A 19,943-nucleotide genomic window follows, 5' to 3' on the forward strand; every position below is an offset into this window, starting at 1 on the left:
AGACGAGCACGGAGACCGCGCGTCCGTCGCTTACGTCACAAGCGTGAGCTGGCGCAGGGGGCGGAGCGTCGGAGTACGCGGCTGGCCTAGGCTCTCAGCGAAAAGTTTGGCGGTTTGAAAATGCTGCTTCTCGTGGGCGGGCCAAGTATTGGGTCCTGATTTGTTCCGGTCGCGGGCTAATGACGTCACAGTTTTTCGCGGGAGAAATTCGAAAGTGGATTTTACGCAATGGACCGGTGAAGTGAACTGTTTTCCCGGGATTGAGGGTGGATAGGCAAGGGGATTTTGAGCGAGAGGCAGCGTCACTGATTTAGGGCAAAGAGTTAAAAGAATCTGTTCCGCCAGAAGCGGACTGGTCCGGGTGCCGTGCGGACCACGTTTGGGTAGTGACTGTCGCAACTTGCTCCGAATCCCTGTAAAATTGCTGCCTCCTCTTCGCCGCGTTTCCAAGCCTCTGCTCTGCAGTTCCCGCATACGTGTAAGGACCAGGGAGGGTTTTTCTGTTTGTTTTTAGGACTGACAAAGGGTCAAGTCTCATTGCCACTTGGTTAACACAGGATCATGGTAATTACGATCTTGGTAAATGAAGTGTGGGCTTCTTTTGGTTACTTGGACTGACTGGTTTCGTAAACAGGATATTGGGTTCGAGACTCAAACTTTTGAATCTGAACCATTTAGGGATTCTAAAGGTCCTGCTTGTTCCAGAATAAAAGACCAAAAAAATCTTGTGGTACTTAAAAGGAAGTGGTACTCATTGAGAACACTGAATTTTATATATGAATGTACAAAGCAGTGTAAGGATGTGTGAGTATGTATGTGTGTGGTGGGTGTGTTTGTATGTGTCTGGTTATATATTCATCACACCATCTGAGGGCTCCATACCACTTTAAAAGTTTTCCACATTAAACTTTGACCCTTTAGTGGATCAACACTTGATGTGGTTAGATGAAGACTTTAAGGAAAATTTTTTTTCTTTTCAAAATTTTATGTAAATTATAGTTAATTAACACACAGTGCAATTTTGGTTTCAGGAGTAGAACTCCGTGATTCATCTCTTGCATACAACACCCAGGGCTCTTCACAAATGCCCTCCTTGGTACCCATCATGCATCTACTGTCTCCCACCTTCCTCCATCAACCCTCAGTTTGTTTTTTATCCTTAAGAGTCTCTTATGGTTTGTTTCCCTTTTTTCCCCCCATCCTGTAAGTCTCTGACTGACTTACGTGGCTTAACGTAATATACTCTAGTTTCATCCACATCGTTGCAAATGGAAAGATTTCATTCTTTTTGATCGCTGAGTAATATTCTATTGTGTGTACATGTATATATGTATAGATACAACACATCTTCTTTATCCATTCATCAGTTGCTGGACATTTGGGCTTTCCCCATAGTTTGGCTATTGTTAATGTTGCTATAAACATTGGGATGCATGTACCTCTGAATCTGTACTTTTTTTATCCTTTGGGCAAATACTAGTGCATTTGCTCGACTATAGGGTAGTTGTATTTTTAACTTTTTGAGGAACCTCCATTATGTTCTCCAGGCCCGGGGCTGCTCGCCCCGGGCCTCCTCGCTGCACCAGTTTGCATTTCTACCAACAACCCAAGAGGGTTCCCCTTTCTCCACATCCTGGTCAACACATGTTGTTTCTTGAGTCGTTTACTTTAGCCATTCTGACAGGTGTGAGGTGTTATCTTATTGTGGTTTTGATTTGTATTTCCCTTATGCTGAGTGATGTTGAGCATCTTTTCATGTGTCTTGTTTGCCATCTGAATGTCTTCTTTGGAAAAATGTCTATTCGTGCCTTCTGCCCATTTCTTAACTGGATTGTTTATTTTTGGGGTGTTGAGTTTGATAAGTTTGTTATAGATTTTGGATAGTAACCCTTTATCAGATATGCCACTTGCAAATATCTTCTTCCATTCCGTAGGCTGCCTTTTAGTTTTGTTGATTGTTTTCTTCCCTGTGCAGAAGCTTTTTATCTAAATAAAGTCCCAATACTTCATGTTTGCTTTTGTTTCCCTTGCCTTCCACAATGTCTCTAGTAAGAAGTTACTCTGGCCAAGGTCAAAGAGGTTGCTGCTTGTTCTCTTCTAGGATTTCGATGGTTTCCTACCTCACATTTAGTTCTTTCATGCATTCAAGTTTATTTATTTGTTTGTTTGTTTATTTATTTATTTTAAGAGAGACAAACATGGCATGAGCTGAGGAGGGGCAGAGGGAGCTAGAGAATCCCAAACAGGCTCTGTGCTGCCAGTGCAGATCCTGATATGGGGCTTGATCTCACGAATTGTGAAATCATGACCAAAACCAAGAGTTGGACACTTAACTGACTGAGCTACCCAGGCACCCCCATTTTGAATTTATTTTTGTGTATGGTGTAAAAAAGTGGTCTGGTTTCATTCTTCTCCATATTGCTGTCTGGTTTTCTCAACACCATTTGTGGAAGAGACTGTCTTTTTTCCATTGGATATTCTTCCCTGCTCTGTCAAAGATTAATGGACCGTATAATTATGGGTTTATTTCTGGGTTCTTTATTCTGTTCTATTGATCTATGTGTCTGTTTTTGTGCCAGTACCATACTGTCTCTATGACTGCAGCTTTGTAATATAGCTTGAAATCCAGAATCAGGATGCCTCCGATTTTGTTTTTCTTTTTCAGGATTGCTTTGGCTATTTGGGGTCTTTTGTGGTGCCATACAGATTTTAAGATTGTTTTAGCTGTGTTAAGAATGCTGGTGTTACTTTGATAGTGATTGCATTGAATATGTAGATTCCTTTTGGTACTATAGACATTTTAACAATGTTTTTTCTTCCACTCCATGAGCATGGAAAGCTTTTCCATTTCTTTGTGTCCTCCTCAATTTCTTTCATAAGTGTTCTATAGTCTTCAAGAGTATAGGTCTTTTACCTCTTTATTTACCTAGGTTTATTCCTAGGTATCTAATCGTTTTGGTGCAATTACAAATGGGATAGATTGCTTGATTTCTTTTTCTGCTGCTTCGTATTGGTGTATAGAAATGCAACAGATTTCTGCATATTGATTTCATATCCTGAGACTTTGCTGAATTCATGTATTCTGGTAATTTTTTTGGTGGTGTCTTTCCGGTTTTCTACATAGAGTATCATGTCATCTGCAAATAGTAAAGTTTGATTTCTTCCGTGCTGATTTGGATGCCTGTTGTTTTCTTTTTGTTGTGTGATTGCTGAGGCTGACTTCTAGTACTATTTAAATAGTAATGGTGAGACTGGAAATCTGTCTTATTCCTTTCTGACTATAAGGAAAAGCTCTCAGTTTTTCCCCATTGAGGATGATATTAGCTGTGTGTCTTTCATATATGGCTTTTATGATGTTGAGGTATGTTCCCTCTATACCTACTTTTTGAGGGTTTTTATCAAGAATGGATGCTGTATTTTGTCAAATGCTTTTCCTACATCTTTTGACAAGATCATATAGTTCTTATCCTTTTATTAATGTGTATCACGTTGATCGATTTGTGAAGACTGAATCACCCTTGCAGCCCAGGAATAAATCCCACTTGACCATGGTGAATAATTCTTTTAATATACTGTTGGATTTGATTTGCTGATGTCTTGTTGAGAATTTTTGCATCCGTGTTCATCATTGATATTGGCCTGTAATTTTTCTTTTTAGTGAGGTCTTTGTCTGGTTTTGGAATCAAGGTAATGCTGGTCTTGTAGAATCAGTCTGGGAGCTTTCCTTCCAATTCTATTTTTTGGAACAGTTTGAGAAGAATAGTTACTAGCTCTTCTTTTAAAAAAAAATTTATATATTTTGCGATGGAGAGCAAGTGTGTGCACCTGTGTGAGAGGGAGGAGCAGAGAGAGAGGGTGAGAGAGAACCCCAAGTAGCCTCCTCACTGTCAGTAGGAACCTGATGTAGGGCCCGAACTCACGAACCATGACCTGAATCAAAATCAAGAGTCAGGTGCTTAACGGAATGAGCCACCCAGGCACTCCAGGCCTCTTTAAATATTTTTGAATACAGTTAGCCTTTTTTTTTAAGCTAGTCTTTTTTTTTTTTTTTTTATTATCTAATTTACACTTCTGAGAGCATGGATCTTTACAATTCCTTTTAAATTGTAAATCCCGCAAGTAGTATCTCAGATTTAGGAAAACAATGGGGATTTATCTTGCAATTCCTAAATAGAATATAAGTAATCCTATATTAGTAAATACCGGTTTCCTAATCTGTATGTTGTGGTGATAATATCTAAACCAGTGCTCTAGATCATGCCTTCAGGATTCTGAGACTGGCAAATATTATATATAATTTTTATATGATATAAATTATCTAGTCTACTTCCTGCCTGATATAGTAGGCACTCAATAAATAGTTATATGTCATATTTGTGAGTATGAGTGCCAGAGTTTAGACTACTTAGTTTTTAAAATTTCATATTTTTTTAAGTAAACTTTATGCCCACCATGGGCTTGAACTCAACTGGAGATCAAGAGGTGCATGCTCTGAGTCAGGCAGGGGCCCCTAAACTACTTAGTTTTGAATTTTGAATCTGCCATTTATTTTGTGATCTTGGGCAAATTATTTACTGATATATACTTTCGTTTCCTTTTTTTGTAAAATAATGTGAAAATTGAAATCTATACAGTAAGGTGGTGAGCATTTAAAGCATGTTAGATGTCTAGCACATAATTGCACTGAATAAATGATAGCTGTTATTAAAGCGATCTCATATCGTCCGACTTCAGCCAGGTCACGATCTCGCGGTCCGTGAGTTCGAGCCCCGCGTCAGGCTCTGGGCTGATGGCTTGGAGCCTGGAGCCTGTTTCCATTCTGTGTCTCCCTCTCTCTCTGCCCCTCCCCCGTTCATGCTCTGTGTCTCTCTGTCCCAAAAATAAATAAACGTTGGAAAAAAAAAATTAAAAAAAAAATAAAATAAAGCAATCTCATATCAATAACTGCCACATGCCAAGCACTGTGCCTACACCATGTAGTCTCATACATATGTAGAATGTCCAACACATTCAGTGGCTGGGAGCAAGTTGCTCTAAAACAATAGTGAAAGATGTGTTTCTCTGGACATCTGTTATCTTCTTGGCATTCATTAGGGATTTAGCAATTCCTGTGGGTTTGAGGGGAGGGATGTAGGATATGGGAGTTTTTATCTCTGAAAGGCAGTGCCTCCATAGGCCTGTGTCCCGTCCTGTGAACTATGTCCTGGGGCAAGTATTCATACCTCGTTTGCCTAATCCCTTATCCCTCCTATCTCCATTCAGCAGCCAGAGCAATCTTTGTAAAACCCAAATCAGATTATGTAATCTTATTCTTAAAACCCTACCCTTCCCACTGCCTTTATGCAAAGTTCAAACAACTCGGCATAGCATAGAAGGCCCTCTGACTCCTATTATTTCTCGGTTTTTTTCAGTCTTCTCTCTCACTATTCCCTATCTTCACTCCTTAATTGTACTGAGTTCCTTGATCATGCCTTGCTGTGTCTTTTCACAGGTCCTTGTATATATTGATTTCATTTTGGAAATACATTCCTGACATCTTTTGGTTATGGTTATTTCAACTTGCAGCTTAGACATTATGTTCTTCGGGAAGCCTTATTTGATGCCCTAGACCCAGTTAAGTGCCCCTCCTGTGCTTATTTCTGTCATGGTTTATTGTAAGTACTGTTTTTCACCCTGCTACACTGAAATTTCCTTGATTAAGAATAGTATTTTGTTCATTTTAGTACCTAGTTTAGCACATTGTCTGGCAAGTACTAAGGGAAATAATATATGTAATTTATAAATGATATGTATGTGGTATATTTTATATGTATGAAAGGGGATTTGAATCTAGAATCGCAAATTATACTTCTATTGAATCATCCTGGGTGGTTTAGCCGTGTGTTCTCAAAATTGAGCATATATCACTATCACTTGCAGGGCATGTTAAAACGAAGTACTGGGCCTGACCTTAGACTCTGATTGAACAGGTCAGGGGTGGGACCCAAGACCTTGAATTTCTAACTAGTTCCCAGGTGATGTCTTGTTAGTCCAGGGTTCATACCTTTGGAACCAGTGCTTTAGAAATTTTTTTTTTCATTGGCATCTCTGTTTACTTCTTCAATTCCCCATCAGTAATTTTAGATTTCTAAATTTGCCCACAGTAACAATTTTATCCAGTAGCATAGGATACCTACAGTACTCATTCCAATATCATTGCAGTGATATTGCAAAGATTATTCCTTGCAGAGGAAATTTGTATATTCTTGGATGCTAGGATATGTTGACTTTAAGATGTAAAAGGAAAAATTCAAAACGCAAGGGGGCCATCTTGTGGTGCCTATAGCAATTTAGAAAATGGAAAATTGAAGCTCTTTCCACAAGGATCCCATATGTTGTGGGATCATTTTCAAATACATGTTATGGCACCTAGAAAAAGCTTTCCATGCTAATTATTTTATATAATATATATATTATTGTTATATAATATATATTAATAACATGTTATTTTATGTATTTTATAATATACATTATCTTACATATTTTACTTAGTTTTCTCTTTTAGTTTTTCTTGGCAAATTCTTTTTCCACAGGGTAGGGTCACTCTTTTATTGTGTACTTAGTATCAGATAATTTGATTATTCCTATGTTTCCCTTGGTGATTCTAAGAGACTTAGAACTCTCAGATTTCTCTCTTCTGTTGAGTTTGTGGGCAACAATTGTGTTTGATATTTATTCTTTTCATCAAGGTTGAATGTTCTTTGTTTTCATTTTAGGTGATACAAATAATTGAATAACCACAGTTATTTTCTGGACCTGACTCGTTTATAACTTCGAAAGAAATAATGGAAAGCCAGGAATTTATTGTGAGTCTTACCAGTTTTCACTATTTCCTTTTTTCTTTTTTTAAAATCCTCTTTATTTTATTATTATTATTATTATTTTTTAATATTTTATTTTCAAGTAATCTCTACACCCACTGTGGGGCACTAACTTACAACCTTGAGATCAAGAATTGCACGCTCCATCCATTGAGCCAGCCAGGTGCCCCACTATTTCCTTTTTCTTACTTCCTTTCACATTTCACAAATGTCTTGCTAGGGTTGATAGATTTAACAAACAACCTCAGAACCTAAAAGCAAGACACTTAGTTAAATTTAAGTATCAGATAAACAGTGAATAATTTTTTTTGTATAAATATGTATATTTCAAATATTGCCTGATGTTTTACCTGGCAACCCTATCTCTTGCCTACTATTCAGGTTTGTTATACAAAGTCCTTTGGAACAAACTCTTTGTAAGCTCTTTGTTAGGACCAGGAAATAATTTCTTTTGAAGAATTGGCATGCCTCTTCTATCTAGATTAGTGATTCTTTTTTTTTTTTTTTTTTTTTTAATTTTTTTTTTTTCAAACGTTTATTTATTTTTGTGACAATGTGAGACATAGCATGAACGGGGGAGGGGCAGAGAGAGAGGGAGACACAGAATGGAAACAGGCTCCAGGCTCCGAGCCATCAGCCCAGAGCCTGACGCGGGGCTCGAACTCACGGACCGCGAGATCGTGACCTGGCTGAAGTCGGACGCTTAACCGACTGCACCACCCAGGCGCCCCTAGATTAGTGATTCTTAAAACTGTTTGGTCTTAGGATCCTTTTATGCTCTAAACAATTATTGGGGACCCAAGAGAATTTTTGATTATGGGGCTTATGTCTATTGATGTCTTTCATATGATAAATTGTAACAAATTTAAAAAATATTTATTAATTCATTAAAAATAACCCATTACATCGGACATAAATTACTTTTTTTTTTAAATGGAAATAGCTATATTTTCCAAAACAACAACAGAAGAAAAACACATAGAAAAAAGTGGCATTGCTTTACTTTTTTTTTGCAAATCCTCCGAGCAATTGACTTAATAAAAGTCCGCTAGATTCTCAGATCTGCCTCTGCATTAGTCTGAAATTGAATCTTACAACATTGCATATACATAACCCTGGGAAACTCCATTCTGCATGCCTGAAGAAATGAGAGAAAAGGCAAATAACATCACGAAAATATGACCTCATAGACCTATGACCTCATAGACCCCTGAAAAGGTCTTGGGGACTTATAGGAGTCTCTGGACTACATTTTGAGCACAGATCATGACTTCTGTATAACTCAACAAATATTTTCCTTCCCACAGATGACTGAGAAGCTCAAAATTATCATTGTTATTATTTTTTTGAGCGAGAGAGAGAGAGTGTATAAGTGTGCATGCAAGCAGGAGAGAGGGGTAGAGGTGGGGAGAATCCTAAGCAGGTTCCACGCTCAGCACAGAGCCCAATATGGGGCTCAGTCCCACAACCCTGGCATCATCACCTGAGCTGAAATCAAGCGTCAGAGGCTTAAGTGACTAAGCCACCCTGGTGCCCCTCAAAATTGTTGTTGTCCAGTTAACTTTTCAGTTTCCTCTTTAGATTTTATCTTGTTTCTTTCCTGCCTTGACTTCTACTACCAGGTTTCTTTTTTTTAAATTGATGTTTGTTGTTATTTATTATTATTATTATTGTTTTTTCATGTAAGCTCAGGGCCCAGTGTGGGCCTTGAACTCACAGTTATGTACTGTGCCAACTGAGTCAACCAGACACCCTCATGTTTTGTTGTTATTATTATATGTTTTGTTTCGATAAAAGATGTCTAAATATCTTTTGTGGGTAAGAAGTGTATAAAGATATATAACATTTAATACATGTAAAAAGAAACCATTTCTTTTGTACTTTTGGAAATAAGGTACTATATACTCATCAAAAAATGAAGAAGTCAAAAGTGTGGCAAGATGGAACTCTGAAGATCACTCACTTGGGAAACAAAGTAAGTACAAAGCAGTTGACTACAAAATTCAAGAGCTAGATTCTTGCCTTTTGATTGAGTATTAAAAAAGACTCTATAGATGATAGAATGTTAAATTTGTCCATAAACTGAAACAATATGAAAACGGAAGTGATCAGATGATTATAGTGATTAATTTGTGCATTATAAAAGTTCAGTAAATATTATTGAATTTGTTTTGATTTTCAAAAGTTGGATTAGGTTTTCTATAAAATGATTTAGGAATTTTGGCATATTTTTTTTCTTTGCAGGCATGAGTTTAATGATAAAAAAATATATTAAAATATATTTCTAACATGGTAATAGAGGGAAATGGTATGTACAGAGTTGACACACCATTGTAGAAAAGTTGCTGATTTCTAAAATTATGTACAGAGTACTCTTTATTTTCATGTTTTCTTTCAGTCAGTTACTTTGATTGTGATATGTACCTATCAGTCTGGAGAGAATTATTTGCTAGGGTGATCTTTTACTTTACTAGATATGGTAATCCTTCTATGGGTTTCTTTTCTCACCCCCAAGGATCTCCATCTGCCAAATTGTAATATTCTTTAACCAGTTCTCATGACCTTATGCAACACTGTTGGCTCCTCCATTCTTCTTCCTGATACCTCTCTTCATTTGACTTTTGTGACACCACACTTTCCTGATGTTGCTTACTGACGTCTAAGTATTTTCGGTAGGCTCATTCTCTTCTCAAACTTTAAATTTTTCCTTAGGACTCAGTCTTACATGTACTTATAAAGAAATACATAAAGGTATATAAATCTTTCTTACTCTCTCTTTTATCCCTGTGTGTGTGTGTGTGTGTGTATATATACACACATGTAGAGAGAGAGAGGGAGAAAAGAGATTTATTCTAAGGAATTGGATCATGTGATTGTGGAAGCTGACAAGTCCCAAGATCCATAGTTGGTAAGATGGGAGACCCAAGAAAGCCAATAGTGTAGTTTCAATATAAATGTTGGAATGCTTGAGACTCAGGAAGAGCCAGTATTTCAGTTTGAGTCAAAAGGCAGGAGAGAACTCATAACTCAGCTGAGAGACAATCAGGCAGGAGGAGTTTTTTCTTACTCAAGCTTTTTATTCTCTTCGGTCCTTCCTCTGATCAGATGAGGCCCACCCAATTAGGGAGAGCAATCTGCTCTATTTGTTTATTTTTTTATTGAGGTATAGTTGACATTTAACATTATGTTAGTTTCAGGTGTACAGTGTAGTGATTTGATATTCACTGCAAAATGATCACAGTAAGTGTAGGGTACCATCTGTCACCATATATAGTTAACAAAATTTTTTTTCTTTTATTTTTTGTGATGAGTACTTTTAAGATTTACTTTTAGCAACTTTTAAATATGCAGTATGGTGGTATTAATTATGGTCACTATGCTGTACATTATTTATTTTTATAGTTAGAATTTTGTGTCTTTTGACGTCTTCATCCATTTTGTCCCTTCATTCCCCTTCCCAGATGGATTAAAAAAACATTTTTTTTTAATGTTTATTTATTTTTGTGAGAGACAGAGTGCAAGCAGGGGAGGGCCAGAGAGAGGGAGACACAGAATCTGAAGCAGGCTCTAGGCTCTGAGCTGTCAGCACAGAGCCTGATGTGGGGCTCAAACCCACAAACCACGAGATTATGACCCAAGCCGAAGTAGGATGCTCAGCCAACTGAGCCACCCAGGTGCCCCCCAGATGGATTTTTAAAAAAACTTATATTGTCAACTGCTTACTAGGTGCCAGGCATGCTTTAAATGTGTCAACTTACTTAGTCTACGTAACTCCACTATTAGGTACTATTTTTATCTTTATTTTACTGAGGATGAAACTGAAGCACAGAAAGGTGAAGTAACTTGTCCACAGATCTCACAGTTAGAAAATGGAGAAGTCATATGTGACCCTAGGCTTTTTGGCTCCAGAGCCCATATCCTAACCATTCTGCTGTCTCTGTTAATACTACAAATTAAAAACAAAAAACAAAAAACCCTCCAACACATTTGAGTTGACAATACATAAAGTTAGAAGTCATACTTCTCAGTTAGCAGTTTTAAAGATCTCCATATTCTGTCCTTATTCTACATATCTATCATTGTGAAATTACCAGAGAAGCTTTTCAATGTAGAAAGGCTACTTGTTATTATTTTTAAATTAGCAATTAGTTAAAACAAAATTAAAAGAAAAAAATCGTTTTGCTTTAAGCCTTCAAGTTCAACTTACACTTCCTATTAACTTTAACGTTCAGTGGGTTTAACGTTCAGTCAATTTAAGTTGAACAAACTGGATACTTTTAATCATCAGTCTAGTAACAAACATAAAATTTTTTTTTAAACATAAAATTTTAAATATTTTAAATTTATAAATTTATTTTCTTTTTTCTTTTTCTTTTTTTTTTTTTTTTTTTAAGATTTTGTTTTTAAGTAATCTATACCCAACATGGGGCTCAAACCCACAACCCTTAGATCAAAAGTGAAATACTCCTCCTACTGAACAAGCCAGGTGTCCGTTTTTTTTTTTCTTTCTTTTTTTTTTCCCCCAAAGTAATATCTACATCCAATGTGGGGCTCAAACTCATGATCCCAAGATCAAGAGTTGCATGCTGGGGCACATAGGTGGCTCAGTCGGTTGAGTGTCTGACTCTTGATTTCAGCTCAGGTCATGATCCCAGGGTTGTGGGATCAAGCCCTCCCTTGGGCTCCACGTTCAGTGCAGAGCCTGCTTGGGATGCTCCCTCTCCCTGCCTCTGTGCCTCTCCCCCACTCAAGCTCTTTCCATCTCTCAAGTACAAAAAAAAGAAAAAGAAAAAGAGTTGCATGTTATACCAATTGAGCCAGCCAGGTGCCTCTGATTTTCTTTCTTTAGCATTTTAGTTGTCCTAACAAATAAAAACCTCCCAATTGCCAAAATCCTTCTATTATATCTAGTAAATTAAACATAAACATAGTTATTCTTAAGGCTTTGTAAGTATTCTAATACTGTTTATAAACTTAGTAAAATTAAGTTACCCACCACTTTCACTTAAAAAGTCACATATCTGGGGCACCTGGGTGGCTCAGTTGAGTATCTAACTGTTGATTTCAGATCAGGTCATGATCCCAGGGTTGTAGGATCAAATCCCATGTTGGGTTCTGTGCTGAGCATGGAGCCTGCTTAAGATTCTCTTTCTCTCTCCCTCTGTTCTTCTCCCCTGCTTGCATTCTCTCCTGCTTGCATTGATCCAGCCAGGTGACTCTGATTTTCTTTCTTTCTTTCTCTCTCTCTCCCCTTTCCTTCCTCTCTCTCTAAGAGTTACAAAAAAATAAAGGCCACATATCCAAAATGAATTTTTCAGTTACACATTTGGGATCATAAATGTATAATCTGTCTTTGTAAATTTAAACATTACAAGTACTTTTTAAAGTAAAAAATAATTTTTGAATGTTAAAATAGCACAGATACTTCAAAATCATGGGTTGCATAATTACTAAAACCTATTCATGATCTTAATTCAAAAGCATTGATATTTTGGGGGTGATTTACTGCCTTATCACTATCCAGTTCTAAATGTTTCAGGAGTTAAAAAGTCCTTTTCCATAGTTAAAAAAAATTTTTTTTTTTAGGGGCACCTGGCTGGCTCATTCCATAGAGCAGGTGACTCTTGGTCTCAGGGTTGTGAATTGTGAGTTTGAGCCCATTGGGTGTAGAGATTACTTAAAAATAAACAAAGAAACAAATAAATAAACTTTAGATAAAAATGTTACTGCCCAAGTAAATTGAAGGTATATCAGTGAACACAAGTTACTAATTAGATTCTAGGCTGGGACTTGAGACCTAGGGTTATAGATAATCACTGTACCCTTACCAGCATCATAAAGGGATATGTTGAGCCTTGTGTTTAGTGGGAGTAACAACAGGATGTCTAAGTCCATGCCCTTTAGAGAGTGTTGGTCTCAGAGTTGATATCTTAGGTTTAAGTCATGGCATTATCTAATTCTTTTATTATTTTTTAATTTTTACTTACTATTAAAAATTTTTTTCAATGTTTATTTTTGAAAGAGAGACACAGCGTGGTGGGGGAGGGGCAGAGAGACAGGGAGACACAGAATCCAAAGCAGGCTCCAGGCTCTGAGCTGTCAGTACAGAGCCCGATGAGGGGCTCGAACTCATGAACCTTGAGATCATGACCTGAGCTAAAGTCAGACATTCAACTGACTGAGCCACCCAGGCATCCCTATTTTTTAAAATTTAAGTCAAAGTTAGTTAACATATAATGTAATAATTTCAAGAATAGAATTTAGTGATTCATCACTTACATATAACACCCAGTGCTCCTCCCAACCAGTGCCCTCCATAATTCCCATCACCCATTTAGCCCATCCTTGCTCCTAACACCTTACCAGCAACCCTCAGTTCGTTCTCTGTATTTAGAGTCTCTTATGGTTTGTCTCCCTCTCTGCTTTTATCTTATTTTTGCTTCCCTTCCCCTATGTTCATCTGTTTTATTTGTTAAATTCCACATATGAGTGAAGTCATATATTTGTCTTTCTCTGACTGACTTATTTCACTTAGCATAATGCATTCTAGTTCCATCCACGTTGTTGCAAAGGGCAAGATTTCATTCTTTTTGATTGCTGAGTAATATTCCATCGTATATGTATATCACATCTTCTTTATCCACTTGTCAGTTGCTGGACATTTGGGCTCTTTCCATACTTTGACTATTGTTTATATTGCTGCAGTAAACATTGGGGTGCACGTGCCCCTTCGAATCAGCACTCCTGTATCCTTTGGATAAATACCTAATAGTACAATTGCTGGATTGTAGAATAGTTCTATTTTTAATTTTTTGAGGAACCGCCACATTGTTTTCCAGAATGGTTGCACCAGTTTGCAATTACCTAATTCTTTTAATCTGAATAGATGAATGTCTATGCCTGCCCTCATTCATATTTTTAAATAATTTGTCTTAAACTAATTAATCCATTCACTGTTTGAGCTGTTCTTTCTCTCTCTGTATATATACACATATTTAATAGTTTTCCTATTTGGTTGGGCCAAGTCTGCAAAGTCTTATAGATTTTGTCTTATATTAAAAGGACATCTGGGGCCCCTGGGTGGCTCAGTTGGTTAAGCATCTGACTTCGGCTCAGGTCATGATCTCGCAGTTTGTGAGCTCGAGCTCTGCATCGGGCTCTGTACCGACAGTTCGGGGTCTGGAGCCTGCTTTGCGTTCTGTCTCCCTCTCTCTCTGCCCCTTCCTTGCTCTCTCTCTTTCTCTCTCTCAAAAGTAAGTAAACATTAAAAAAAAAAAAAGGCATCTGATTAGATTCTGCATATCCTTCATGTCTTCTGTTACAAAATCATAATATTAGGTCACACTAGTAGTGTTATCCAACTTTATCTGCACGTATAGCATATATTTATTGAATGTCTATTTTATGCCTCTCATTGGTAAGTTACAGGAAGACAAGATAAATTCAGGTTAGTCCTAGGGATTTTCTGTGATGCAAGAAAGTTAGTAGATCCTAAATTACAGCCTTGTTCTCAAATCCAAACCACTGCTTGCACCATTTCTCTTACTAGTATTACCTTTTCCCTACCTATCCAAATTCTTACCGTCATAGTTACTCATCTTCCATTAATTGAGTCATCATTCAATAAACATATGTTGCCGGTAGGCAGTGGGAGAAGTTAAATAAGACATATGGAGGCAATGTAGAAGACCAGTTAATGTCAAACAACCTTAGTTTGAATCCTGGTTCTTCACTTACTAGATGTGTAATCTTGGCAAGTTATTTAGCCTCTCAAGGGCTATAGTTTCTTTAAGTTGTCTTGAGGATTAAATAAGAAAAATAAGAAAAATGTATAAATCTCTTATCAGAGTACCTGGCACACTGTAAGAATGCAATAAATGGTAACTGTTATTATAGTTTTGCCTTCAAGGAGCTTTTACCTGAGAACATAAGATTATAATATGTAAAGAGATATGCTTAGGGTTCTATGAGATTACAAAGGAGAGACATCAAAGTCTGACTCTGGTTCAGAGAAGTCTTTCCAGATGAAGCATAGTTTTTGAGGATTTGTTTTGTTTTGTAAACAGAATTGATAGCTTGGAGGGACGGAAGCTAAAGATGGTATAACTGTAACAACGTGGAGGTATGGAAGTGTATTAAACATTTGGGGAACTATAAGCAATTAAATATGCCTGGAATGAAGGACTCATATTGGACAGTTGTAGAATATAGCTAAAGAGGCAGTCAGGAGTCATATAATGAAGGACTTTGTCTTCTCTGCTTCAGGAGCCAGTGAAGAATTAGGAGTCGAAGAGTGACATAATCATGTTTCTATTTTAGAAAGATCACTTTGGCAGCAATGTGTATCATAACTTCTGAGCTGTGTAGGATGAAGTTAGGAAGAGTGTAGTCTAAAGAATAATGTAGACAAAAAGTGATGGGGGTCTGGCCAACCAGGCATTAGCAATGACAGTGGAGAGAAAGGATGATTAGGGAGAAATTATGAAAATATTATAGAATCTTAAGGTCTTGGATGTGAAAGGTGAGAATTCACAATGACTTTCAGGTTTTTGTATTGTTTTTATGGTACTGAAATAGGATATCTCAAAAAGAAAAAAAGCAAGTTTAGGAGGAAAAATTAAGATTTTGAGTTCCATTGTTTTGAATTTACTGAATTTTTTCTGTCCTAGGAACATTTAAGTAATTGTCTCTAGACACCTGGAACTCAGGAAAGTTCTGGGCCACTGATATAGATATGTTAGGAGTATGTAAACTTAGATATTTGAAATTCCTGGAGTGAATACATTCATCTATTCATTTAGCAGATATTTTTTAAGAACCTGTTATGAGTTACACACTATTCTAGGGGATGCAGAGAGAGCAAAACACATAAATCCCTGACTTCATGGAAATAGCATGGAGGAAAGAGACCAATAAACTAAATGAATACGTATGGCTAGTGAGTTAGGCAAACAACAAGGAGTAGGGTGAGCAAGGGTGAGAATGGAGATAAAGGGGATTATGTAAGCCTTATTGGTCGTGGTAGGAACTTTTGTTCTTATTTTTTGGGAGCTGTGGAGACATTGGAAGGATTTGAACAGAAGCATGACATGATCTGGTTTGTGTGGATGATATCGCCAAAGGATGGAGTAGAGAATGTAAAGAATAGAGGGGAAAAGATAGGGCCTTTGTAAACACCAGTCTTTTAAAGAGTTTTGTTGAGATAACATTCACAAACTTTTCAATTCACTCATTTAAAGTATTCAGTTTAATGGTTCTTTGTATATTCACAGAATTTTGCTGACCATTGCTACAATATAATTTTAGAACATTTGTCACCCTTAAAAGAAATCCCGTACCTATTAATGGTCACTACTCAGTATCCACCTCCCAACCCTAAGCAACCACTAATCTACTTACTGTCTCAATAGATTTGCCTATTCTGGACTTTTCACGTGTATGGAATTGTATAATATGTGTTCTTTCATTGAATGACTACTTTCATTTAGCATGTTTTCAAGGTTCATCTATGTTGAAGCATGTGTCAGTACTTTATTCCTTTTTATTGTTCAGTAATAGTCTATTGTGTAGATACGTCACATTTTATTTATCCATTCTTCAATTGGTATACATATGAGTCATTTCCACTTTTTTGGCTGTTACGTGTGTTATGTGTAATGTTGGTATGAACATTTGTGTGCAATATTTGTGAAGTTGTGAAGATCTATGTTTTCATTTCTCTGTATATATATCTAGGAATGGAATTGCCAGATCACGTGGCATCTCATGTTTAACCTTTTAAGCAACTGCCAAACTATTTTCCAAAGTGATGGAAACAGTAATATTTAAGGGACTAGTGGAGAAACTGGTATAAAAAATGTCTAGAGATAACAAGGAGAAAGCCAGAAAGTTATAACTACCTTAGTTTCCTTTTTCTCCTTCAAATTTTATTCCTTATACCTCATAAACAAGTATCCATCCCAATGCTGATGACTTATTTCAAGCACTGATCATCTCCCTGGTGCTCTGTGCCACACCATTACCATAATCTCTACTCATTTTGCCTTCTGTTTTGCCCTCTAATACATTCCAGTTCTGTTTTCTTTCCAGTTCCATCCCAGATCCTTCTGGTAGAGATTAAGTTTGTGAATTCCTTACGTGTATACCTTTGCTCTCTTGCACATTCTGAATAGTTGCTTAGGAAACATTTGAGATAGATGCACTTTTTTTCCTTGTTTTTGTTTTTTGGTTTTTTTTACTTTTTAAAAAATGTTTGTTTATTTTGAGAGAGAGAGAGAGAGTGAGTGTGCTCAAATTGGGGAGGGCAGAGAGAGACGGGGACAGAGGATCTGAAGCAGGCTCTGCACTGACAGCAGCAAGCCCAATGTGGGCTTTATCTCATGAACCATGAGATCATGGCCTGAGCTGAAGTCACACTTAACTCACTGAGCCACCCAGGTACGCTGAAATACACTTTCTAGTCCAAAACAAAGTGGATAATTCTTTCATTATATGATTACATATGCAACAACTTTTGATTTGCTATTTATTGAAGATGTTTAAGAAAAGCAACATTATATTGTTTAACATTTGTTTTAATACAGGCAATTTTATATGATGACAAAGGAGAATGTTTGGAGAGTATATTTCTTAAGTGCCTTGAGGTATTTTAATGTTTCTATCTTATTTTTAAGTTATCTAAATCTCTATATTTAAGTTAAAAACATCTCTTTTTTTCCTTTATGAATATTGTCAAATACTGTTAGTGTTACTATTAGTGTTACTATAGTATTAATTATAGTTAGTACTTATTGAACATTTATTATTAGCCACACTCTGTGCTAAAAACTTTTAGATATTGTTTCATTTAATCTTTCCACAACCCTGTGATTTTTATAGATTAGGAGTGCAGTACAGAAAAGTTAAGTAACTTGCTCATGTTCATAGAGTTACAGTGGTAGGGCTGGGATTTGAACCCAGGAAGTGACCCTATATCCTAACTCTATTACATGATCTTGATAGGCTGAGAACTACAGTGGGAAATATTTTGTGAAATTATTCCTATTTATAATATTTTCTCAATTATTCTCTGTTTTTCCCTTTTGGAGGGAAAAAAAGGGAACTAAAGGCAATTTCAGTGTAAAGAATAAGGCTATTAAAGTAGGTCATTCTGGGTTCATGTCCCACTTTCAAATGCTTCCTAGCTAACCTCTCTCTGTGTCTAACTTCTCTACTGTTTATAAAATATAGACAATAGACAGATTTCATTGTGTTGGTCTAAAAATTAGAAATAATGTATGTGAAGTGCTTAGCAGTTTAGTATGGTGATTCTAAAAGTGTTAAAATGCATATTCTTGTTATCATTGTGTTGATTTTGACCATGGTGTTAAATCTTTTAAAATTTTTAAAGAAAAAAATTTTTAATGTTTGTTTATTTTTGAGACAGAGAGACAGAGCATGAACAGGGGAGGGGCAGAGAGAGAGGGAGACACAGAATCTGAAACAGGCTCCAGGGTCTGAGCTGTCAGCACAGAACCCGATGCGGGACTCGAACCCATGAACCGTGAGATCATGACCTGAGCCAAAGTTGGGTTCTTAACCGACTGAGCCACCCAGGCGCCCCATAAATCTTCTAAAATTTTATGTGACATTAATAGTGGTTGTGGTATCTTTATATTTATCATAAAGAGGAAAAGCACTATCTCTGTAGATGCTTAATTGGGCCTAACTACTGTTATTTCATTTTAAATCATTTACTAATGAGTAAAGACTAAGCACATTGTGTGAGATAATACACAGATTTTGTGTATTACCAGGGGTTAATAATCTTATTTTTATGCTACAGAGATGGTGGCAGGTGCTATGTTTTTTGGGTTGTTTTATTAAAAAAATTTTTTTTGTTTTTAATGTTTATTTTTTGAGAGAGAGATTGACAGAGTGTGAGCAGGGGAGGGGCAGAGAGAGAGAGGAAGACGTAGAATCTGAAGCAGGCTCCAGGCTCTGAGCTGTCAGCACAGACACGGTTGAAGACAAACCGTGAGATCATGACCTGAGCTGAAGTCAGACACTCAACCGACTGAGCCACCCAGGCGCCCCTGTTTTGTTTTTTCAAAGTATTTTGTTTATGGGGTGTCTGGGTGGCTCAGTCAGCTAATCATCCAGCCTCAGCTCAGGTCATGATCTTTTGGTTTGTGAGTTCGAGCCCATGTCGGGCTGTGTGCTGACAGAGCCTGGAGCCTGCTTCGGATTCTGTGTCTCCCTCTCTCTCTGCCCTTCCCCCACTCACACTCTGTCTCTCTGTCTCTCAAAAATAAACATCTTAAAAAATATATTTTGTTTATTCAAGTAATTAAAATGCATTTTTGGATTATGATTATTTCAGCAATTTCAGTTAATAATTTATAATATTTCAGTTAATAATTTATAATAATATTTAATTTGTAATAATTATGAGCATATAATTCATCTGAATTTATAAGGATAAATATATAATTGCTATTTAATAGCTCTAATTTAAAAAATTACGTTTAGTTCCTGGTGAACTCCTTGAAAGAGGGCATACTTGTGCTGTTTGTCATTGTACATCCTGCATGCAACAAAGGGTCTCATATGTGTATTATTGGATACATAAATTGCTGACAGTTTTTTTGCTGTATTGTTCCTTTTTGTGCTTAACTAGTACATAATAATAAATAAAGACTTAGTTATCGATTCATACATTTAACAATTATTTATCGAATACCTATTGTGTCTTGCTAGTAGTGTTAGTGACCTACTGGAACACAGAATCCAATAATTAGATACATGTGATTTTGAATTTATGTTTTAGAACTTATTTGTTCTTTAAAATGTATTGTTTAAAATTTAGGTGAAGCCTGGAGATGACTTAGAAGGTGACCGATACTTAATCACAGTTGAGGAGGTTAAAGTTGCTGGAAGTATAGCTATTAAACAGGATGTCAGTAAAGAAGCACCAGAGTTAAGTCCAAGGACATTTCTATCCTCTGGCCGATCCCTTGGATGTCAGCCTGCTGGTTTAAAAAGGAAGTTTACTGTAAGTTTATCTGTTGGAAATAATAAGTCAATATATATTTATAATACTGT

General features: G+C 36.7%; 1 protein-coding gene across 6 annotated transcripts in view; it reads left to right on the forward strand.

The window, feature by feature from the left end:
• The first annotated feature begins 41 nt into the window (after positions 1-41).
• The window catches only part of ZGRF1 (zinc finger GRF-type containing 1), a 93,061-nt gene continuing 73,159 nt past the window's right edge, over positions 42-19,943 (forward strand). The window contains exons 1-5 of one of the 6 annotated variants that reach the window (XM_040475701.1): positions 42-478; positions 6,756-6,845; positions 8,755-8,835; positions 17,444-17,503; positions 19,708-19,893. In XM_040475701.1, the coding sequence (XP_040331635.1) occupies positions 6,825-6,845; positions 8,755-8,835; positions 17,444-17,503; positions 19,708-19,893 (348 nt within the window). In that variant the 5' untranslated portion in view covers positions 42-478; positions 6,756-6,824. The remainder of the gene's footprint in view (positions 479-6,755; positions 6,846-8,754; positions 8,836-17,443; positions 17,504-19,707; positions 19,894-19,943) is intronic. The other 5 variants (XM_040475730.1, XM_040475713.1, XM_040475738.1 and 2 more) reach the window with 5 other exon arrangements.

Source organism: Herpailurus yagouaroundi, unplaced genomic scaffold, assembly GCF_014898765.1.
Source record: "Herpailurus yagouaroundi ecotype Mexico unplaced genomic scaffold, PumYag 28, whole genome shotgun sequence".
Lineage (NCBI taxonomy): Eukaryota > Metazoa > Chordata > Mammalia > Carnivora > Felidae > Herpailurus > Herpailurus yagouaroundi.